Source organism: Rhinoraja longicauda, chromosome 12, assembly GCF_053455715.1.
Source record: "Rhinoraja longicauda isolate Sanriku21f chromosome 12, sRhiLon1.1, whole genome shotgun sequence".
NCBI classification, from domain to species: Eukaryota; Metazoa; Chordata; class Chondrichthyes; order Rajiformes; family Arhynchobatidae; genus Rhinoraja; species Rhinoraja longicauda.
Window position 1 is genome coordinate 41359031 of NC_135964.1, and position 25043 is coordinate 41384073.

The 25043-nt window shown below is 41.7% G+C and overlaps 1 protein-coding gene across 1 annotated transcript; it reads right to left on the reverse strand.

Moving 5' to 3' along the window:
• Positions 1-7873: 7873 nt before the first annotated feature.
• cpox (coproporphyrinogen oxidase) lies at positions 7874-21283 on the reverse strand. Its single transcript, XM_078409612.1, has 7 exons — positions 20619-21283; positions 19032-19175; positions 17939-18049; positions 16833-16974; positions 13889-14107; positions 10300-10404; positions 7874-8960 (listed from the first exon to the last, which is right to left on the reverse strand). Exons 1-7 carry the CDS (start codon positions 21124-21126, stop codon positions 8873-8875), a joined length of 1317 nt encoding a protein of 438 aa, XP_078265738.1. The 5' UTR covers positions 21127-21283; the 3' UTR covers positions 7874-8872.
• Positions 21284-25043: the final 3760 nt, after the last annotated feature.

A 25043-nucleotide genomic window follows, 5' to 3' on the forward strand; every position in this document is an offset into this window, starting at 1 on the left:
TGAGGTCAATGATTTCCAAATTGCTCATTCTGAAGGCAAACAGGACACATGAGACGTTGCTCAGACTGGAGCTAGCCACGGATTATGTACTGGGTTGCAGAGCAACTTAATTTAAATGGAATAGTCTTTGCTTTTTGATTTGTTGTTAAAAGAAGAACCCCCAGCCTGTTTTCCACCTCAGCTGTTAACCAGCTTCAATTGTAATAATTTTCAGAAATCTGTTTTGACATCTTACAAAGAATTTTAAAGGTATCCGCTCTGCTGGGTCACTAATCACACTAATCACAACCTGGAAGCTGGCCCTTCAGCCCACGCCGACCAGCGATCACCCCGTACACTGGTACTATCCTACACGCTAAGGACAATTTCCAATTTACAGAAGCCAATTAACCTATAAACCTGTATGTTTTTGGAGTGTGAATGGAAACGGGAGCGCCCGGAGAAATCCACGTAGTCACAGGAAGAATGTACAAACACTGCACAATCCGCACCCGTAGTCAGGATCGAACCCGGGTCTCTGGCGCAGTAAGGCAGCAACTCTACCGCTGCGCCACTGTGCCGCCCTAAGGTAATTTCAGCGAATCTGCAACTGCTATAATGGCACAAAACGTTAGCCTTTCTTTACGTTTTCAAATCTTCTTTTTCATTTCCTTTCTTCATTTTTAATGCATTGTTTTCCCCTCCTGTGGTGCCGTGTCCTATTTGTCTTATTTTCCTTACTCGGAAGCTGAGTTTGCAACCTGTTCCCTGATTCTTTGCTGCATAGCTGGTTTCCAGAGACCTGTCTGCTGATTGATTTGTTTCTCCCCTATGGACTCGTGCGCATTTACTGATTTTCCCAGATGGCTTACTGAAAGCTTTGTGAGAAGAATGACTGATATTGATCTCCATGTTATTACTCTGCATGCAGTCTGTTTGTACATATGTTCAAACACTCATCAAAATATACTTCTGATGCACTGTGCGGCAGAGTGCCATAGTGGTAGAGTTGCTGCCTTACAGCGCCGCAGACCTGGGTTCAATCCTGACCAATGGTTCTGTCTGTATGGAGTTTGTACCTTCTCCCTGTAACTGTGTGGGTTTTCTCTAGGTGCTCCGGTTTCCACCCACATTCCAAAGATGTACAGGTTTGTGGGTTAATTGGCTTGTGTAAATTGTAAATTGTGCTTAATGTGTAGGATAGTGCTAGTGTACAGGGTAATTGGTGGTCGGCATGGACTTTGTGGGCCTGAAGGGTCAGAGTAAAGTGACATTGAACTCGAACAACACCACCCAATGTTTCATGTACAGATCTAAAGGTACAGTTAGAGACGTATAGCACAGAAAAAGGTTCTTCAGTACATCATGTCATAAGATCATACCACATAGGAGCAGAATTGGACCATTCAGCCCATCAAGTCTGCTTCACCATTCAGTTATGATCTATTTTTCCCTCTCAACCCTCTTCTCCTGTCTTCCCATAACCTTTAACGCCCTTACTAATGACAAAACTATCAATCTCCCCTTAAAAAATATCCAATGTCTTGGCCTCCACAGCCATCTGTGGCAATGAATTCTATAGATTCACCGCCCTCTGGCTAAAGAAATTCCCCCTCATCTCTATTCTAAAGGTATGTTTTTTTATTCTGAAGCTCTGCCCTCTGGTCCTAGGCTCTCCCGCTACTGGAAGCATCCTCTTCATACCACTCTATCTAGCCCTTTCATTATTCGGTAGGTTTCAATGATATCCCCACCTCGTACTTCAAAACTCCATTGATTATAGGCCCAGAGCTATCAAACACTTCTCATACATTAACCCAATCATCCCCAGGATCATTCTTATAAACCTCCTTAGAGCATTCTCCAACGCCAGTAGGTTCTTCTTCAGATATGGGGCCCAAAGCTGCTCACAATATTCCAACATAATTCCTGAGATTTATTTCATAAGGATCATTGCTCTTTTTTCAAAGTCAGGCTATGAGGATTTTTAATGACTCTTTTCCCAAATACTTTTTTAATGGGCAAGGTTGTTTGAGAGGCATGTTGTTTTAAATAATTTCCTACACCTCAAAGAGTTGCTCAGTGTAAACCTTCTGCAGCATTAACCCAATATCTAAAAGAATAAACAGCTACATACAACATCAAAGGAGAAACACATACAGTTGTTGTAAAGGTAAAATTTACAAGAAAATTCTAGAAGACTTTCTATTAGTTTTTTAAAAATCCAAACATTGCATGTAGGACTGAACAGGATTACATATAAACATAATTCCATAAATGCCTCACTTTGCAGAATGTGAAACCTAAATTGGAGTGAAACTTAACATTGATGGTATCTGAGCAATAACCTCTGGTCAGTGGCAAGAGTAAGTCAAGTCATTTTACTGTGCAATTTACTGTATAACGCAAAGGGAAAAATAGAAGGGGATGGTTATGTAGCATCTCTGGAGAGAAGGAATGGGTGACATTTCGGGTTGAGACCCTTCTTCTGAGTTGAGGAGTTAGCTGAGTTACTCCAGTTTTTTGTGTCTATCTTCGGTTTAAACCAGCATCTGCAGTTCCTTCCTACATAGTGAAAGGTTATGTACTCTTTTCACACTAACTTCTTGCAATTATCTGCACCTGTACTGAAAAAACTTCCTCTGTTCATATTGTACAGTTTCAAAAGGTTCAAAAGTACATAGATAATACTGGATTTATGGAACAGCTGAAGAAGCACCTGAAGAAATAGGCTGATGACATTTCATCAGAATGTGAATTTTCTAATAGACAAAGAGCACAGAAAGTGGAATAAGCTCATCGTAGGTATATTTCATAGCAACGTAGCTGTGATTTTCTGACCAGATACATTTTGTAAATTACATTCTTTGAAAACATTTTGTGACATCTAAGCACATTTTTATGTCAATGAATAGCAGTATAGAGTCAAGTCAAGAGTGTTTTATTCCCATATGTCCCAGACAGAACGATTAAATTCTTAAAGCAGTTAGAGGTGCCTGGGTTTTTAATCACCAGGAAGTGATTAAGATCACCAAACCTTAACCTGACTACTAACCAAAGTTGGGGAGAAACCTCCTAAACAATGTTAGTTCCTGATAATGTTTAAAAAAAGGAATGGGGAAAATCATCTTTTTGGCCCCTAAGCTCAGTTATTGCAATTCTTAAGTACATAAAGTATATTTATATCAAAATACCCCATAAGTCTTGAATGTTCTATGTTTTTTGTTCTCTAAACTTTCTCTTCTCCACTGAAAAATAGTTTTTGCTCCTAACTAAAGCTTTGAAATATGTTAAGAACCATTAGGCTCTTGAACACTGCACAACGCCAACCTCAGCAACTGTGATCTTCTGTAGACCACATCTCTGGTTGATAACAGACTTTAGTTTTTGCACTATTATGGTTACTTAGTATTGCAGTTATTAGTTTAGTTTAGAGATGCGGCGTGGAAACAGGCCCTCTGGCTCACTGTGTCCACGCTGACCAGCGATCCCCACACACTGACACAATCCTACGCACACTAGGGACAATTTTTCAATTTTACCGCAGCCAATAAACCTACAAACCAGTACGTAAGAAACATAGAAAATGGGTGCAGGAAGAGGCCATGAGGCCCTTCGAGCCAGCAACGCCATTCATTGTGATCATGGCTGATCGTTCCCAATCAATACCCCGTGCCTGCCTTCTCCCCATATCCCTTGATTCCACTAGCCCCTAGAGCTCTATCTAACTCTTTCTTAAATCTATCCAGTGATTTGGCTTCTACTGCCCTCTGTGGCAGAGAATTCCACAAATTCACAACTCTCTGGGTGAAAAAGTTTTTTCTCACCTCAGTTTTAAATGGCCTCCCCTTTATTCTAAGACTGTGGCCCCTGGTTCTGGACTCCCCCAACATTGGGAACATTTTTTCCTGCATCTAGCTTGTTCAATCCTTTTATAATTTTATATGTTTCTATAAGATCCCCTCTCATCCTTCTAAACTCCAGTGACTACAAGCCTAGTCTTTTCAATCTTTCCTCATATGTCTTTGGAGTGTGGGAGGAACCGGAGCAGTCGGAGAAAAATCTACGCAGGTCCCAGGGAAAACGTACAAACTCCGTATAGACAGCACCGGTAGTCAGGAACTAACCCGGGTCTCTGGCGCGGCAAGGCAGCAACTCTACCGATGCACCACCGTGCCAATTTATTGTATTTTTAATATTATGTTTCATTGTTCCATTGTCTGTACACAAGACAATTAAGCATTCTCTTGACTCTTGGTGTTGGTAAATCTCTTCAGTGTTTCCACTAGTCTTGGCATCATTTTAAAAATCCTTCAAATAGTTTCACCCCATATGGGCCTCTCCTCTCTCCATAGCCTTAGGCTTACTTTCTGCACCATTTCCAGTACTTTAATCTGTGAACTAAACTTTTACTTTTGATATTTTCTAGATCTTTGCATATGAATAACTATTTGCATGCACTTAATTGTCTCAGTGCTATAAAGCCTGAATGTACTGTTATTGTTCTTAATAGTGCTCACAAAATTTGTTATGAATTCTCTGGTGCCTCCTTGCTTGTTCAAATAAATTTTATCACCTACACTATCAGAGCCAATCCAAAAGACAAATTTTAAAGGTAAGGTAGTAAAGATCTCAAAATAAATAGGTTTGCATTAATGCAACATTTTTCATAACCTCTATAAAATCACAAAGATCCTTATAGCTAATGAAAATTGTTTTGAAGTACAGTAGCATGGAAAAAAAGAGGAATATTCTGTAATATATACTAGATGAAAGAATGGATCGACTGGGCTTATATTCACTGGAATTTAGAAGGATGAGAGGGAATCTTATAGAAACATATAAAATTCTTAAGGGATTGGACAGGCTAGATGCAGGAAAAATGTTCCCGATGATGGGGGAATCCAGAAGTCACAGTTTAAGAATAAGGGGTAGGCCATTTAGGACTGAGATGAGGAAAAAGTTTTTCACCCAGAGAGTTGCGAATCTGTGGAATTCTCTGCCACAGAAGAGAGTGGAGGACAATTCACTGGATGTATTCAAGAGTTAGATGGAGCTTTTAATGCTAATAGAATCAAGGGGTATGGGGAGAAAGCAGGAACAGGGTACTGATTTAGGATGATCAGCCATGATCATACTGAATGGCCTGCTCCTGCACGTATTTTCTATGTAATGTACCAATGAGTAGATAATCTGATTTAATAGCATTGACTTAACATTAACATTTTCCAGAGTAATGCAGATAAAACTCCTCTGTTATTTTAGACATTGGCACAGAATCTTACACCTCCATCAATGAGGCCAGGTGGAGCTTTGATTTTAACATCTCAGATATATACACCCCCTCCAACAACTCAATTCCGGTAGAATTGAATTAAGTGGCATGTTAGTCTTGCGGGAGAAATTCATTTTCATTTGATGTATACATAGCGATCATCGTCCGTCGTTCATCATTTGTTGTCAACTTTCTCAAGTCGAGTTTATTGTTATATGCACAAAGATGGTGCAGTTCAGATACAATGAAAATCTTGCAGCATTGCAGCACATTATTTCTGCAAAAAAGTCTTTGTTTGGGTGGGAATAGGAATTGGTCAATGCTCTCTGAGATAAAATCACAAAGATCTATAAAACCACCAAACCTTCATGTCCCCCACTGGTGTGAATGATGTATCATACTACAAAATATAGAAGGCATTGAGTTCAGGACATTAAGGATAGCAGTCAGGGGGTATGGGGAGAAGGCAGGAACGGGGTACTGATTGAGAATGATCAGCTATGATCACATTGAATGGCGGTGCTGGCTCGAAGGACCGAATAACCTCCTCCTGCACCTATTGTCTATTACAATTGCACCCACTTTTAACTAGTGATAGGCAATGGACATTGCCCATTTCTAATGGATTATTATTTATTTTTCTCCTTGACAATCACTGATTAAAAGGATTGCTCGTGGTATTCATACTAGAATTAGCATTGCTCCTCAGTTACACACTGCAACTTTGAAGAAAACCTTCAAGGAAAAAAAGTAAAAGGCAGCAAGAAAACAACATCCCATTTACTTATTCAAGTTTCATTATCAAAGATTCATCACATCAAATTTAAAAATGCAATCAGCCTTTTGATAGTGATTGCATTTTGTTTTTAGATAAGGTGCAATGCTCACTTTCTGCCCACAATTTGTGCTCAAATCAATGAATTAAAGAGTAAATATCCAGAGAATAATTCAACAAATGCATTTGCAGTTGCACGAGTAAAATATGCTACACAAATGTCTACTAAACCATGTCTTCTCAATACCATATCTAGTTTAAAAAATAATAGCAGAGGGAAGCAGTCTGTGAACAAATCATTTGGGCTCATTTTATTTCCGAGTCCAGGTTGGGGAGAGCACACTGCTGTTGAGATCAATGCAACAATCAGGCAAGAACTACAGAAGTCTAAAAATTCACACCTCCAGATTCAGGGACAGTTTCTTCCTAGCTGTTATCAGGCAACTGAACCATCCCATAACCATTTAGACAGCAGTCTTGACCTACCATCTACCTCATTGGGGACCCTCAGACTATCTTTAATCGGGCTTTATCTTGCACGGAACATTATTCCCTTTACCTGTACTGTGGACGGCTTGATTGTGATCATGTATAGCCTTTCAGCTGACTGGATAGCACGTAACAAAAAAGCTTTTCACTGTACTTCAGTGCATGTAACAATAAACTAAATTAACAGTTTCATGGAGTAAGCTGCAAACCTGGCAGATTTTAAACATCAAGTCTCATTTTAATCCTCTCAGTTGTTTGTTTCCAGATGGAAAGAGGTATCCAGCTGGCAGGTTATTGGACGACGTGAAGACATTTCTCAGGGCTGGAAAGGACACAAAGTGCTGGAGTAACCAGGCAGGTCAGGCAGCATCTCTAGACAATATGGATGGGTAACTTTTTAGGTAGGGACCTTAAGACAGCTTGAAATGTCACCTATCCATGTTCAGCATCTGCAGTTCTTTATTTCTACTCTCATGATGGGAAGCCTGCTGTGAATTTCAGGGTAACACTTAAGTCTCAGAGAATATTTTTGTTTACATAAAGAACAGCCATGTGTTCACACAGATAAATTTACTCAGCAGTTCCCTACGATACACAAACTTATAAAGGCTTGTGCTGGGAGAGATAAGTCAAAGTAAAATTTTATTCACCATATTTTCGACTTGATTGTTAATCCCAAAGATATCATGGGAACTGACAGAGGGGGATAGAGAGAAGATATCTCCACTTGTGCGGAACTCTAGGGGACTTGATGGGACTAGCAAGGACAATATATCCTTACCTCAACTCCAGACACATCACGTGTAAAGCGGGATTGCAGATGCTGGTTTACACTGAAAAAAGACAAAATGCTGGAGTAACTCAGCAGGTCAGGAAGCATCGCTGGAGAAAAGGAATAGGTGACGTTTCGGGTCGAGAGCCTTCATCAGACTCAGATCTGGTGAAGGGTCTTGACCCAAACGTCATATTTTCCTTTCTGCAAAGATGCTGCCTGACCCACTGAGTTACTCCAGCATTTTGTCTCTATCTCCAGAGGTTGACTTTTAACTTAGACCTTGGACAAGTAGGAATGGATAATTAATGCAAGCATTATTAACATTTATAGCTTGAACAAATAAAAACAAACCTTTCCTTAAATTCAAGTATTCCATGAATAGAATTAACCAAAATACAAAATACATTTGCATTTAATATTATTTGTAATAAATAAAGACATTAATTTTGATCTTAATTTTTTCACCCAAATTGGAGCCATCTAATATAGTGAAAAATGACAAACCAGATTTTTTCAACCACCAAATGAAATACCTTTAGGAAATCTGAATAAAATGTTCATTATCTATATTCAGCAGCAGAACAAAATAACGACAAATAACAAGAAAGCAAGTGACCTAGAGTACATGCAGTGGTCAATAGTTTAAATCTTGAAACTGATTAAAAGATTTATTTTACAAGGCCCATGAAATCATGAAAGACAGTCCATAGGAAATCATAGACTGTTTATTACATTCAGTGAGTAATGCACAAATATCAAATGGTCATATATTATCATTTTATTGAAACAATTAATATTTCAATGCATATACTACTTAAAAATCCCAACACCAGAAAGAAATATTAAGAGTTCTGAAAAGTTACTGAAATAAAAAAATAGGTGCATGGGAAAGAAGAAAAAAAGAATTGTAAACAATCTTATTTCAAATTATTAATTGTATTCAGCCCACCCACCCACGATGAAATGTTCTCCTTTCATTAATCAAAGTATAAAAACTGAATCTTTACTCTATATTGAAAACAATTATTGCTGCACTTTGATTTTTCTAAATGTTTGTAAATATAAACAGTTTCAACTTTGGAAAAAGATTATAAATATATCAAGACATCCTTCGATAAACACATCACATGTTAAAAGTCCTTCCATTGCATTGATTTTTCATTTATTCCCATTATACTAAACTCGACCAGTAATATAAAAAATGCACAAGACTTACAATACTTGCAGCAATTCTCAAAAGGCTGCACATTTTAAATTAAGGCAAAATATATACTTTGCTTAGAGATATGGCTCGTGTCTTAAGGGCATTGAAATTTTGACATCAGCTCTATCTACTGAAACAATTTTCCCTCTATTTCCATTCACCTCAGTGTTGAGATGGAGTGTTTAGAATTTAAAAAGACAACATATACAAAGTGTACATGAACATTGTCCATTTTTCTACAAAAAATTGCAGCGCCAAGGATGAAAAAATGTAATAGCCATTATGTTAAAAACGTGTTTAGGTTTTACAAAGCAATGCAGTAAAAGATAGACAAGTTTGGACTTCAGTGTTCACATTCAGTCTTGTTGATTCACATTAACGGGCCCAGTCTTTGGGGGTTTTCAATACCTCAAGTATTTCTGCCTCCCTGGTGCCTTTGGGAGGATTATTCATATATTCCCATCTGTAGGACAAAAAAATAAGTATAGAATATGAATGAACTGCATACTTGACGTCTGTCTCTACTTTTGAAAATAAGGTGATGTTTAATGAAATCGGCATAGCTATGTGTTTATTCATGTACTAGTGGCTTAAACCCCTGTCCCACTTAGGCGATTTTTTAGACGTCTAAAAAATCGGGGTCACCGGGGTGTCGCCTGTATGGTCGTGAGTAGTCTCCAAAGAGTCGTAGCGTTTTTCCGGTCGCCGCTGGATTTATGAAATGTCTAAAAATTTTCAGCGACAGTTGGTTTGACACCAATGATCGTAGCTTGACATCTCCTGACGTAGGCGCTGTCATAGGTTGTCGCCAGGTGACATAGGTTTTCGTCGGTGTTGACTTATTTGAATTCCATTGGCGACTACCTACGTCAACCGGCGACAAAACCGGAGGCCAAAATTACGTGAATCGTCTTCAGTTGTCGCTGACAAAGTCGTAGCTTGTCGCGGGTAGATGTAGGTTGACTTCGGTTGCCGCCTGTGTGGTCGTAGGTTGTCGTAGGTGCGGTCGTAAGTGGACGTCCTAAGTCGCGATGATTGGGTCGCCTGTTGTCGGTAGCTTGCCGTAGCTTGACGTCAACTAGTTGGTAGGCTGTTGTAGCTTGTCGTAGGGGGGGTCCAGTCGCCGTTTTTTCGGCGAACTGCTACGACTATTGTAGTCACCAGCAGTCGCCTAAAAAAACGTCTAAGTGGGACAGGCCCCTTAGACACCCCATATCTGCTAAAACACTACTTTATCTTGTGAGAAAAATTACTCAAATGTGAGATTTCAAAATTATCAGTGAAATAAGGGAAATTATAACTGCAGGAATCCAATTTGGATGGGATAAATTCAATGTCACATAAATTATTTTAGTATCTTCACCATAGTTGGGGGGTACTGGTAAATGAAAAGATAAAGAACAAATGAGAAGTATTTCCCAGTAAAATATGCAGAAAAAGGTTGTGATTTGTTACTTTTCGCAGGAATGTATAATTTCACTGGCATAGCTTATTTCAACCATTCAATGATATACATTTTGGGAATGTAATTTTCAGATTAAAAGTTAACAGGATAAAGTGAGTATGAAATATACAGCCAGGTAAAACTAATGCAGTTGGTAGAGGTTTTATATTTGTGTAATTCAAAATAATTAAGTCTCAAGAATTAAGTGACATTTTAATTAGCAATCACCAATACAACTGTACACAATCCATCAACATGAACTCAGTTTTTCCAAATGATGAGAGTATATCAGTGTTTAATACGAGATGGTTAATGGGCAAAGCTGATGAGACTGTCAATATTTGTAATGAGCCCTTACCTAGCTGTTAGGGGAAGAGACATCAGGATGCTTTCTATCCTGGATCCTGGAGTTGCGAGACCAAACTTTGTCCCTCTGTCATAAATTAGGTTGAACTCTACATATCTGAAAGAGATGGGAATTAAAATAAAAAAAAGACAATAGTTAGGAAAACAGGGCACACTCTAGCAATATTAGAATACAGCAAAATACTAAGATCGTGTCACAAAATGCTCAAGCAACTCAGTGAGTCCGGCGCATCTCTGGAAGACATGGATAGGTAACCCTTCTTCAGGTTTCCATCCCGAAATGCCACCTATCAATGTTCTCCAGAGATGTTGCCTGACCCGCTGAGTTATTCCAGCACATTGTGCCCTTTGTTGTAAACCAGCATTGGTTCCTTGTTGCTACAAAGATTGTGTTAGTTTTCTGCATTAAATTTGATTGCAAGGTAATGGACTAAAGTTTAGAAAAATGCCAAGAGTTTTAAGTTTTTGTTTTGAATATCATAAAATTTTGCAACAATTTCTATATTTCAGAAGCGTCTTCAGGGCTGTGGGAAGAGGATACAACTATTCTTTCTTCATTAAAGAAGTTGTTTCAAAATGATCGTTCTGTCCAAATGAAGACCATACAATGCCATCTACTGGATCGATTTTGCATAGTTCCACTCGGGGAACTATGTTTCAAGAGTTTTCTGCAATCAAACATTGGGCTAGTTACTATATCATTTTTCCACAGAATTTTCTTTGCTTGCCACCTGTACTCTTCCTCCAAGAGACAGGGCTCAAATGAATCAGCACTTGAAAGCTATCTAGAACCTTTTTGTACACATCTATTCACCGTGAACCTCAAACACTCCTTTCAATTTACAGTAACAAATTTTAAATGTTCAAATATTTTGCATCAGGGCAGTGAAGGCGGTTAGTAATAATAACGTGCAAATTAGACCATGCCATCTCAGTGTACAACTCATTTGGTTTTATACCAACCCATGAAAAAATAAATTAAGCTTTGGTTGAAAAAGGAGAGCCAACTCTTGTATTAACTACATATGAGAAATGTAATGAAAAGTGTTTTTCTTTTAACACTTCGAAGGTATTTATTCACAAAATGCTGGAGTAACTCAGCAGGTCAGGCAGCATCTCGGGAGAGAAGGAATGGGTGACGTTTCGGGACGAAACGTCACCCATTCCTTCTCTCCCGAGATGTTGCCTGACCTGCTGAGTTACTCCAGCATTTTGTGAATAAATACCTTCAATTTGTACCAGCATCTGCAGTTATTTTCTTATACTTCTTTTAACACTTGATGCATTTCAAATTCCCTCTATGGTTTAGGTAGCTGCCTGCTGCTGTTTATTTGAAGGGCCAGTGATGCTTGGACAACTCCCTAAGTTGTGGGAGATAGGAGATATTATCAGTACCTAGAAATGGAAAGCTCCGACAAACTGAAATTATTTTCTTGGAAATGGAAAAATATTTCTGCAGACTTCCAATCTGCTTCAGGTCAGATACAAAACCTACGCATAACACAAGATATAGACAAGCAGAGTAGGCCATCTGGACCTTCAAGCCTGTTCTGCCATTCATCATGATCATTGCTGATCTCTTACCTTAGCACGATTTCCCTGCTCTTTCCCAGCATCCCTCAATTCCCTTAACACCCAGAAATGTTTTTCATTGCAGTTTTGAATGAATTAATTGAATGAGCCTTTACAGTTCTCCAAGCTGGAGAATTCCAAAATGCCAATTCTCTGAATGCATTCAAGAGAGCTGGATAGAGCTCTTAAGGATAGCGGAGTCAGGGGGTATGGGGAGAAGGCAGGAACGGGGTACTGATTGAGAATGATCAGCCATGATCACATTGAATGGCGGTGCTGGCTCGAAGGGCCGAATGCACCTATTGTCTATTGTTTCCCATCCATAAGTGAAGAAGAAATTTCTCCTCATCTCAGTCCTAAAATTGCCTCTCACTTTTCTAATACTGTGATCACTTATTCTCACCTCCTCTGCCATGGGCGATCCTTCACATCAATTTCCCTTTCCCATGGATTTTTAAACATCCCCTTTAGTGCACAGTGCTCAAAGCGCGTTGATTTTGATTTACTCTAAGGCCATGCCTCAGGTCTCACAGGAACATTCAAATACTCTGAACCTTGTGAGTAAAGAGATTTCTTCTCTTTGTGCAGACATGGTGATTTCTGGTTAATGATTCCACAACCAGAAAAATAGCATCTCAACATTTTCAGTCAAGACGGAGACAAGTTTACTGAGATTTGCCCACAGGATGCTGCATGGGTCCTTGCGGCACCACTCTTTCAGAGTTTCAGCCACATTGCAAATAGTGTGCCTCATGCTTCATCCAGAAAGGTTTGCACTTCTGGTGGAGAAGACATCACTAATAGTCAAATAAGGCGACACCTGCAATACCGACAGATTAGATCATGGTCAGAAAGTCTGCATCACTCACTCAAGTACACAAAACAGAAAAGTAAAAAAATGTTAACATTTTCTGTAGTGAGAGAATGGGAAAAGTTGATGTTCCAAAAGACTCGGGTGTCCTACATCAAATCAATGAGAGTTAGAAGGCAGATGCAGCAGGCATTAAGGTGGGCAAACAGTAAATTTTGTTTTATTGCTGTAATTAGTCATTGCCCCAGTTTGCCTGGATTGCCTCCCAATCTTCTGATTTCTTCCCACATTCCACAAACATGTCAATTTTCTGCTGTAAATTGTCCCTCAGGCAAGGTAATGGCAGTTGGATCAAGACTGAAGAATCCAGAGTGTGTTTTATTGTCAAATGTACCAGGACTGAACAATGTAATTCTTACAATTGAAATCACAGAAAGTTGATGGGCATGTGATGTAGAATAGTTTACAGCAATTAAGAATAATGGGACTGATGGGAATGTTCTGTGAGCTCGATGGGCTCAAAGGCCTTCTCCGATGTCAGAAGGAAAACTAAGAAAATATCAGATTACTGCTATATTCAGAAGAACTGAGGGTGGCGATTTATCTGCATCTATTTAACAAATGCACCTTCTGAACTTCTAGTGGTTAAAATAAAAGCAAATGTTTCCCCTAACTAAAAGCCCTTCCAATCAGTCATCATATTGGATCATTGGCATGAATCAGCGTATTACTCTGTTACATTATTGAGAAAAAGTTTTTTGTAAAAAGATGATAGCAACTGTTGGCAAAGAATGAAAGATTGTCCTGAAGACCAAGTCATTTACAATAACTTTCATTGCTGATGTGCTATTTTGTTCGGTAGTTCTCTGTAGTTGTTTTCAAGCAACACTCAAGACTCTTTTATGTTTGATCCTTATTTGATATTAATAAAGCACAGATTATTTGATTACCATTTTGCTGATTATAGGTAATTGCTTTGTGTAAATTTGCTGATGCACTTCCAACATTACAATAACAACATTTCAAAGCTACTTATTTAAATTGTGCAACATGGTATAGCCTGAAAGGGAACCAAAAGACACTTTGTAAGTGCAAGTATCTTTTTTATGGGGAAAGAAGAGACTTTCAAGCAACCACATGGTGATCAAATAATCAGGTTCGACAATGTACTTTCCGTCAAGGATTTCACTCAACCTACCTGCCTCTTCGGAGCTGCTGCCATGCTTTTTGCTCTGGTGTAAAAGAGTCATGGATGTGCTTCTTCACAATGGGAACATAGCATGGAACCACTGCCTGGGCACAGCTGCGTACAAATTTGAAGAGCACTTCCGCTGAGGGAGAATCCAAGTCATCAAAGAATATACCGCCCACTCCTCTCCGCTCTCCACGATGCTTGATGACAAAATAATTGTCACACCTTCATGTGGAAAAGTGGGAAGGTGGCAGTTACATATTAATAAACATTCCCAATTCCTTTTTTTCCCACTTGTTTAATAACCATGTTTTGACTATGGTGGTGCACATACTAATGTACACATTGACATGATTACAAATGTAATTTGTACTTTGAGGCCAAAATTGGAGGAACATTAATTTGAAGGTTATAGTGCTGATGAAAATTATAAACTTCAAGAAGGATGTATTCACTTGTTTCAAACACTCTACTCTTTATACCTTGAAAATGACCGCACGGGTTTTCTCCGGGTACTCTGGTTTCCTCCCACATTCCGTAGACATGCAGGTTTGTAGGATAATTGGCTTCAGTAAAATTGTAAATTGTCCCTACTGTGTGGGATAGTGCTGGTGTACAGGATGATCGCTGGTCAGCATGGACTCAGTGGACTGAACGGCCTGTTTCTGCGCTGTATCTCTAAATTCTCTAAAGTCTAAAGGATGCAATCTCATGGCCAGACTCTCAGACATTAAATGTTTAAGCACAAACTTATACCATCACTAGGGTATTATTACTACAAATCCAGATATTGGCTAGCAAGGATGCTAGAAAATGGTAGGTCAAAGACCATGCATTATGAAACTGCTAACATTTTCCATGCGGTTGAACAGAAAACAGTCTTTGAAGCAGTCAAATAATTGGATGCACAGCAGAGCATACAGCGAGCTTTGCACCATTAATTTTGAGTGAAGCATCAACTTTAAACAGGGTGACCCACCCACTACTAAATGCTAAGTAACTGATAAGGACTGACATTCTAGACCTTTTGTTTGCCCCTGATTATGGCATCCTTGTCCAAAGTCACTGTGATCTGCCTTCAACTACAAAATTCAGGCATAATCTTACAAATATGTGTGGTCATTATCTGTTATGACTCTTATCAATGTGAATAGGTCGCAGTACTTGAGACATGAAGGTCACTCTAAATCTCCCCTGTGGTCTACACACGTAGCTTTAAACATCAGGCATATTCAAAGCGAGCAAACTTTCAAGGTGCACTTAAAATATATTCAAAATACATTAGCCTCAAGTGTTCACTGGACTGCTATTTTGGGCACATGCATATGTGCAGTTAAGCAGGGAACTCGTATTGATCCAAACCATATTGTCCCATTCCTCCACTCGCTGCATTATATCGTTATCTTAGCGAAACTCGGTATTGCAACACTTAGAACAGAAGGTCATAGCACTATTTACGTAAAAAACGTATAAAGTGAATTGTGGAAAATTCTAGTGCAGAAAAGCACTGCACAGGAACAGGCTATTCAGTCCACAATGTCCGTGCCGAACACAATGCCAAAATAAACTCATTTCATTTGCCTGCACATGATCCATATCTCTCCATATCTATATATCAATGTACAAGCCTCATAAATGCCGCTATCGTTTCTGACTCCACTACCACCCCTGGCAGCATGTTCCCAGCATAAACCATCCTCTGTGCTCCAAACATTTCCTTTAAATTTTCCCCCTCTCGCCTTTAAGCTAAGCCCTCTAATATTTGACATTTCCACCCTGGGAATAACTATTGCTGAAGATGGCTTGCAACTTTTAGCGAGGTAAGAATGCAAGTAAAGAGCAGTAACCATGCAACTCGACAATAATAGAACATCCATACCAAAGATTGGCATGCTAAGGTTTGATAAAATAATGTTGTTGGACAATGGAATAAACAGGAATGGCATTTAATATTTTGCCCAACATTGCAGTAGGAATTTACAAGTCTTCCAAATTGCCCTCAATACAAACACAACCGTGCAAAGAAGGGTTACGACCCGAAACTTCGCCCATTCCTTATCTCCAGAAATGTTGCCTGTCCCACCGAGCTACTCCAGCTTTCTGTGTCTATCTTTAGTTTAAACCAGCATCTGCAGTTCCTTCTTACACATTGATTTAACTGACCGGCCATAAAAGTGGTATTGAGAGATGATAGGGATTATGCTTCTGATGGAAACATTAAGGGGGGGGGGGGGGGGGGGGTCAATGGGTATTATAAGATACAAAGTGCTGGAGTAATTCAGCAGGTCTAAAGAAGTCTGAAAAAGGTTCGCAACCCCAAACATCACCTATCCATGTTCTCTAGGGACGCTGCCTGATCTGCTGAGTTACTCCAGCATTTTGTGTCTTTTTTTGTAAACCAGCATGTGCAATTCCTTGTTTCTATATCAATGGATATTATGGTGGTTCCTTGGTCTTTTATTGCTGATTATTGCTGGAATCTTTCCTTGAGACATCCCCTCTTTTTTGAAAGCAAGTTTCAATAGGGTTTACTCAATGGAAAGTAAATAAAGGATCAGATCAGAAACTTTAAATATTTTAACAGAAAACATGTAAATCTAACATTTTTTTAAAAACTGGCAAGTGTTTGCATTTGCACTCATTGAATCTCTTTGTGTTTCCTGTTAAGCGTACAGTTTGTTCTTTTTCTGCAACTTTGCCTGCCTAGTTTTTTCCCTTTCTCCTCTTATCTGTGACTTTCATTTCCCTCCCTCTCCTGTTTGCTTTCATTCAATACATTAACATACAGTGAGGACCCTCCCAAACAAGCAAGTATTGCCCACCCAATGTTATTCACTGTATGCAACTGAAGTTCTGGATTGGGGAATCATTAAAGCAAGCTTACAACAACTTTGCTCAAAGATTTGTGGATATTTTGCAGCAAATTTGACAAATTATCCATTCTACTCACCATTTTTTAAAAGCTGGATAATAACTTCGATCATGTTTATCACAGGCCTCCTTGAGAGTTTTGTGAAAATGAACTGCATCATCTTTATTTAGATACGTAGGTGTCAGGTCTGTCCCACCACCAAACCACCATGTCTTTTGACCTTGCAGACAAGAATTTGCAAACTTAATGGGTAGCCTAACAGCAACATTTACTTCGCACTTCGAGGAACATTCAATTTAAAGAATAGTCATTGTTTCTTTAAATAGCTCTTCATGCCTCACGAGTGAAAACTGAAGAGACTAAATCCTTCTCTACATGCCGTAGCAAGCAGACATTAAAGATTGATCACAAACACCAGGTTAATGTGACATCAACAGTCCTTCTCTGCTGTTATGTGTGTCTTGATAACATAAATTAGATATAACGTGATTAGTAAATTAGGGAACAATTTCTACCATGGCTATTTTAACCAGTATCTAGAAAATTACTCGAAAGCTACTATAGGAATTGACAAACAGAAAAAAAGCTGTAATGAGAAAAAAAGTTTCAGGAAAAAAGATGTTTCCATGTAACCTCCTCCCGATAATCAGATACCATTGTCTCTTAAGAACATTGCTTTCACTGGCCAACTGCTGTGAAATTGACAATCAATTCTTTTGACACCTGCGCAACAAAATTCTATTAAACGATGTAACATTCAGCCTTTAGTATTTTTAACTTTCAGTAACAAAAATAAACTTATAGCTGCTAAAAGTAACCCAAGGTAAAATATTAATAGACACAATATTACTGCACACACTGAGTAATAGAACTATACAGAACAGAAACAGGATCTTCAGCCCAACTTGTCCATGCCAACCAAGGTGCTTAACCGAGCTAGTTACACTTGCTTGCACCTGGCCCGTATCCCGCCAATCCGTACCTATCCATGTACCCGTCTAAGTGCCTTATCTTACCTATCTATGTACCCATTTAAGTGCCTTTATGCTCTAAACCCCTTAAGAAATCGCAATCATTTTGGTGAGGCACAATTTTTTATGCACAAACCATGCTGACTACCCCTTTCCAAATGCAATAAATTAGCAATCTACCATTAAACACATACAATATTTGAAAGTAGTTACCATCTCCTTCTTCAATTTCAAAATATCGATAGTTGAAATGAATGGTTGGAATGTGAGGATTCTTGGGATGGATCACAGAACTCACTCCCATGGCACAAAATGGCAACTTCCCTGCAAACCAAAGCAATACATGCCAAAAGGTGAACAAGCTATATTCACTGTTTATTAAACGTTTACTTTTACACATTTATATCCTGAACCAAACCCAGAACTTTGAAGCTTATAAAGAATACCCTTTGTTACAGATCCTCCTCAAATTAATCCAACCAACAGTACGGGTGTTGATGAGAAAGTGAGATGACATAAAGCTGGCGTGAAAGGGTGGTCGATAGTCAGCATGGACGCAGTGGGCTGAAGGGCTGTATCTCTAATCTAAACTAAAATCAAAATTTGGTAAAAAGGGATCACATGCAGGTCAATGCTACAAACCAAAATTCATGTTGTTGTATTCTACAGATAATACAAGTGAACGTGACCATAAAGTGACACCGAGTCATTAATCCTGCAATGATTTTGGTGCATCTGATAAGCTCATTGCTAAAATTGAAAAATTACATAAAACTACTTTTGACAACAGCAAAATGCAGAAACAGAATAGATCAGGCAGCATCTGTCAAAAATGTAACAAAGTTTTTGTCTTGGGTCAATCATCAGAATTGGATGCAAGAAATGAAACTGCATTAATGTGCAGAGAAAGTGTCCCTTTCCACCCATATCCCCCCCTGGTTTTATATTTCACTCCTCTTCTTCCTTTATCCGACACACTTTTGTCTCATTTTCATCTCCAGCTTTTCTCACTTACCCCCTCCCTCTCCTCACCTGTATCCACCTATCACTTATCAGGCATAGCCCCAACCCCACCTCCCTTTTCCAGCTTTCACCCCCCCCCCCATCCTCCAACACCCCCCTCCCCGTCCTATGCCATCAGTCTGAAGGGTCCCAATCCAAAAAGGCATCTGTCAGGAACCTAGGAGTATATTTGGAAAATTAGGGATGGAAGTAGCAAAGACAAAGACAGCAAAGAAACTGTTGTACTACCCATAGAGCTTTTGAGGTACAATCACAATTTCATACCCCAGGATTCCTCCTTTACCATCTTTTGACTTCAATGTTTTCCCTCTGCTCCTCATCTGTTTTGCCGCTTCTTCGGAAAGATTTCCAAATACCACAGAAACATTGACCCCAGCTTTCTCGAAGACTTTCCCATCTTGAAGCACGCAGCTAATACCACCACCACCTGCAATTATAAACAAGTCCCAAAGTAATACTTCGAAAGAAAATTCATTCAATCTCCATAGTAATGTTACATAAAATACTTGCATTGGGCATTCACTTAAACCAACTTTATTAGGAAATGCATTAGATTCACATTTTTATTTGCTTTAAGTTGTGGATTGTGGAAAGCAACATACAGGTGACTCCTTCTATAATTATGCTTCACCATAATTGAGATTAAGAGCTGATTTTTGCCTTTATTACGAGGGAATTATAATATAAAGGAGAGGAATATGTCAAACGATGTCAAACACCAAACCAGGCTCCGTCTAGAATATAGTGGAGAGTTTTGAGCACTACATTCTTAGAAGGGATACATTATATATTCCAAGAAGCGCAATATTGAAAGGATATGCTATATTGCAAGAAGTGCAATATCAAATTTCCCATAAGAGCTTAAAAATATGAAATTCAGATTTAAGACAAATGGTTATAGGGTTCCTTCATTCTGTTGTGTAGCACCAAAATTATGTTTATCAAAGCAGTAAAGTGCTGGAAATACTCAGCGTCAGGTTGAGCCAGAGGGTAAAAGGAAATGAATGCTGCTCAGCTTGAAGATTTGTTGTCAGCAATGAGTTACTAAACAACAAAACCAGGCTGCAACAGATGGAGTTAATAAATTCACCCACAAAGCTCTGCTGTCCTGCTACATGGACTCGTGAATGATGATGGACAATTAAACAGCTAATGCGAGGAGACTGTTACATGAACATCCTTAGCCTCAGCAGTCATGGGATACCAACACAAACGCTAAACACAGGACGTGCATTTACAGTTATGACCAGTCAGAAGTGTTATCCATCTTGGATTTATTCTGAGATCGTCACCATTTCTGAAGCTAGCCTTCAGCCATAAACACCTGACAAGTACCATTGAAATTTTATAGCTTTTGTGAAATCTCGAAACTTTCTTCCAAACTCCTGTGACAATCAGACTAAATAACTCAATCTAGCCTCCCCATAAAATGAGTCCAGTAAATATTTGTTGCACTCTCCACAGCATGCACATCAGAAAAGGAGACCAAAAATGCACGCAAAATGCCAGAGATCAATGTTGTGTATAGCCGCTGCAAAATATTCCTGTTCCTATACTAGTGCCACCTTGCAACGAAAGCCACATTCGGCAAAATAATAATTCAAGAGTAGTTCAGTTACCCGACTATACTTTGGTATAAAGTAACCTGACGATTGCCTCTTCCACAATCCAAGTTGAATGCAAAAATGAACCAAACTATTCAAAATATCTGTTCTTGATAAAACACTGTGAGGGTACGTCAGCCTCAGGACAAGGTCTGTATGCTTCATCCAGTGTTCTGACAGTATCAATGACACTGGTACCCCTACAACTTCCTCTATTGTACTCGACATACATGGATATCAGCACGTAGACTTGTGTTGGGAAATACCTTCTTCGCGTTGCCATCGGTCTACTATGAATAGACCGGTCTGACTGCCTTCGACCTCAGCCAAGGCTTTGCAAACATCAGCCTGGACTTCCATGATCAACAATTCCATCTTAGTCCTCATGTCATCCTTATTTTCTAGCAGTTTGTTGATATCGGTCACCGGATCCGACATGAAGTGATTGCATTTCTGTAAGATTTCATTCAACGCGTGCTGCTGTTCTCGGTCAGACGGGCTCTTGGAAACCATCAGTGCTCGGTTACGACTGAAGCCAAAGCCGGCAACCGTCACTCCAACCAGTGCGGCGGTGCCCACCAGGAACCCCTTGTGAAAACCGCCGGCCCGTGCTGTCTTGCCCGAGAAACAACGACGGAAAACGGCGTTGCTTCGTGGGGTGGAGACGGAGAGAGCGACGCCGGACTGCGGGGCTCTGAGAGCCTGAGCAGTGGCCGGGTTGCTGGGGCCCAGCACGGAGCGGCGCAGCGCGGTCATAACCAGGAGCCGCGACATGGCTGCAGAGCGGAGCGCGAGCTCCTGTCCCGCCTTCCGATCGGGGATGTCAACCTGGACAATGTGCGCGCGCGGGTTGACCCTGCAGCCCCGCGAGGAGGCGGGGAACGGCCCGATGGACAGCCGCGGCGGTTGGTGGACCGAAGCAAAGATACTAGAGGAACAAGATAGACCACTCGACCCTAAAAACCGTAGTACGTCATGACGCCATTTTAGTAGGCAGAAACTAGCAGAAACATTTAAAAAGAAAAATAACAAAAATCTGTGAATTGATAGATGAGATATATTCTGCATTTTAATGGTATCATCACACATACCGTTCCCCCACAACACTGATTACACTGCGAGAGGCAAAGCGAAAGGCGGGGTTTGCCTACTAAAATGGCGGACGTTCCGCTCCTTTGCGTATAGGCGACTTCAGTATAGGCGATTTCAACGGAGTGGTTCATCTTGATCCTCCAGTATCTTTGGCCACAAGCAACTAATCTGAAGAAGGTTCTGGTTGATTACTGCGCAAACACCTCATAAGTGCTTATCTCCCGCAGGTCGGAGTGAGTAGAGTAGTGATTACATTTTGAAGTGGGCCTTTTTGACCATGTCGAGGAGATCTAGTTGCTCAATCTCCTTTTTAAATGACTTAACATCGGGAGCAGCACGTGTGTTGGGTGGTAACATATTCCATTCCCTTATCGTCCTTGGGTAAAGGGAATATTGGTAGCAAACTTTATTGAAAAAGCACCCGAAACGTCACCCATTCCTTCTCCCCAGAGATGCTGAAGTGCTTTCTGGGAGTTGTAGTCGTACCCAGGGAAGCAGCCGCAAGCAACTGATCGACCGAAGCGCTTTCTGGGATTTGTAGTCTTATGTCTCGCAGCCAGAAGGAGCTTGGCCCAGAAAGTCACTGAAAATAAAATAATACGACATTGGTTGGAAATACGAAACAGAAACATAGAATACTAGAAACCCTCAGCAAGTCTGTGGAAGGAGAAACAGAGTTAATGTTCCAGGTGAAGGTATTTTATCAGAAGGCCTACAGAGTTGAGATGATATGGGTCCTCGCTTTGTGCTGCATTTGGTCGAAGACACGCAGCATTGAATCATGCAATTTAGTCTCTCCTGCCGCTTCAGAATCATGCAATTTAGTCTCTCCTGCCGCTGCGGATGATACGAGGTGATATTCATTTTGCTCTCACTTGGTCTGATGCCTTGAAGCTTCATGGGATCTGGAGTAAATGTTGAGGGCTCCCACGATTAATGTAACCCTTGATGTTCACTTGAGGACCAACTTTATTGTATAGCACCCGGAGGAAATCCACGTGGTCACAGAGAGAACCAACACAGACAGCACCCGAGGTCAGGATCGGACGTGGGTGTGTGGCGCTGGCTGTGAGGATTTGATTATTTTCGAAGGATTTGTTTGGCGAGGACAAACGAAAGCAGTCAGAATTTGCTTTTTGGACTTCTGTCGGAAAGCAGAGACTCTCTTTGTTGAAAGAGTCCTCTAATTGGGGAGGATTTGTTCGTGTTTTCTGAAAGTCGTAGGAGCGGCAGTGGCTGGCGGAAGGCCAAGTTGCACTTGAACTGGTGGGAACTGAGTCTGGAGCGGTGTTTGTGGTCTGTAGCATCGGAAAGCTCCCTCCCACACCAACTTTGCCCGGTCCAGGTGTGCCGGGTAAGTACGGCAACAGTGCATTGGATTTTCGTTGAAGCCGGGAGGGCGACCGAGACCTGGGGAAGAAGCCTCCGGAAGCTCCATTTTCTACGACGGGAGGATTGGCACGGACTTTTCCCTATCTTATCAGGAGGAGACTGCTTTCTGTTGCTTTGCCAGGAAAGCCTTCACGACTTTAAACTGCTGCAAATGCGTGGAGGTGCAGCAATAGCAGAAAGACTGCTTTGACTTATAAAAAACGGAGACGTTTTGTTTTGCTCCACGCCCTAAAGATGGCGGCCCCCAAGAATTATGCAGCTGCCGTACAGTCGGCAGTCTCCGTGACTAAGGGCCATGAGTTGTTGGGGCGTATACACGGGGTGAAAGTGACCTTGCAGGGCAACATTACCTTCAAGGCTGTGCTAACCGCGCTGGGGGAGACTGTTGGCAAGAAGGCCATAATCGCAGGCGCGGTGGTCAGTGGGAAGGCTGTTGTCATCATATCATATCATATCATATCAATACAGCCGGAAACAGGCCTTTTCGGCCCTCCAAGTCCGTGCCGCCCAGTGATCCCCGTACATTAACACTATCCTACACCCACTAGGGACAATTTTTACATTTACCCAGCCAATTAACCTACATACCTGTACGTCTTTGGAGTGTGGGAGGAAACCGAAGATCTCGGAGTAAACCCACGCAGGTCACGGGGAGAACGTACAAACTCCTTACAGTGCAGCACCCGTAGTCAGGATCGAACCTGAGTCTCCGGCGCTGCATTCGCTGTAAAGCAGCAACTCTACCGCTGCGCTACCGTGCCGCCCTAAAGACTGAGCAGTCGGTGGCTACCGCATTGGAAAGGGGGATCACGGTGGCTGAGATTTACATGGCGGTGGACCCATGGGGACGGCCCGTGCTGCCGGTCATGCTGTCCAACGTTCCCCCTTATGTTCCGGACGCGCTCCTGCTCCCACATGTAACTAAGCTGGGGGAGGTGCGGTCTGGGCCCACCAAACTGTTGCATAGGTTGGATGATCCCGAAATGCAGCATGTATTAACGTTCAATCGCCGTGTGTACATACAGCTGGCACAGGGGATTGATATGGAGGGGAGTTTTGAGGTTGAATGGGAAGGATTCTGCTATCGCGTGTTTTGGAACACGGGCCAAGCACGCTGCCATGCATGCAAAGAGGTGGGGCATTTCCGCAGGAATTGTCCCAAGCACCAGGCTGCCAGCTCCACCAAGGTGGCCCAGAAAGGCAGTGCTGGCCCATCTGGGGCTGCTGGTTCTACCACGGTGGCCCGTGATGACTTTGTTCCCTTGCCCCCAACCTCCATTCCCCCACCACCCCCATGTCCCGTACCTGTGGCGGGGGATGCCGGTGCAGGGTGGGGGGTGGATGAGGGGCACTGGGAGAGACAGAAGAGTAAAAAAGCTAAATGGAAGAAGAAGAACGTTCAAGCGGGACGCCAGGCAGAAGGTCACCTTAATGAGGGTCCCCCGGCAGTAGATATTATCGAGCTCGCCTCTGAGCCTGAGGGTCTGAGGGCTGGAGAGGATGAGCAGGTAGATGGCGGGGCGGAGGAACAGGCTTCAGCAATGGAGCTGACTGTACAACCGCACGCTAGTGGTTATAAGAGGAGGAGGCACGGGTCCTCTGACACGGAGAACGGCCCTGAAGGTCAGGGGCGACCTGAAGGGAGGTGTTTCTCCTCTGTTGAGGCAGAGTACCCAGTACACGCTTCCTCTGGGCAGCAGGATGCCTCTGTAGTGCAGGGACCACCTGAGAGTGGTGACACACTACCCGAGGGGGCTGTTCCCCCAGGGATTGCGTCCGCTGGCTTAGAGGGTGACCAGGGGAAGATTGATGGGGGGGCCTTGAGTGTGGGGGTGGGTCCCCAGCCCATGCTCCCCACTGAGGCTACGAGTCCTATTGAGGGATGTGCTGCCCCATCGGCTGAGGGAGCAGGGGAGACTCCGGGAACATCGCCCCCTGAGGGCCAGAGCGAGGTGGTTCCCCTGGTGGTGGGGGACGGGGACTCTCTGGGTGACGGTGCTGGGCCGGGTGCCCTGGGTGCGAAGGAGGACATGGTCGTTTCGGATCGTGTCCTTCGGTCGGACTCCAGACGTACCCTCTCACTGCCCGCCCCGGAGACTTCCTCCGACATCACTGCCCCCAATCCGGTTACAGAGGGCGGTGGGGGTGTGCAGGAGCCTGGCCATTTACCAGGCAGCTTGCCACAGTTAGAGGTACCGGTACCTGCC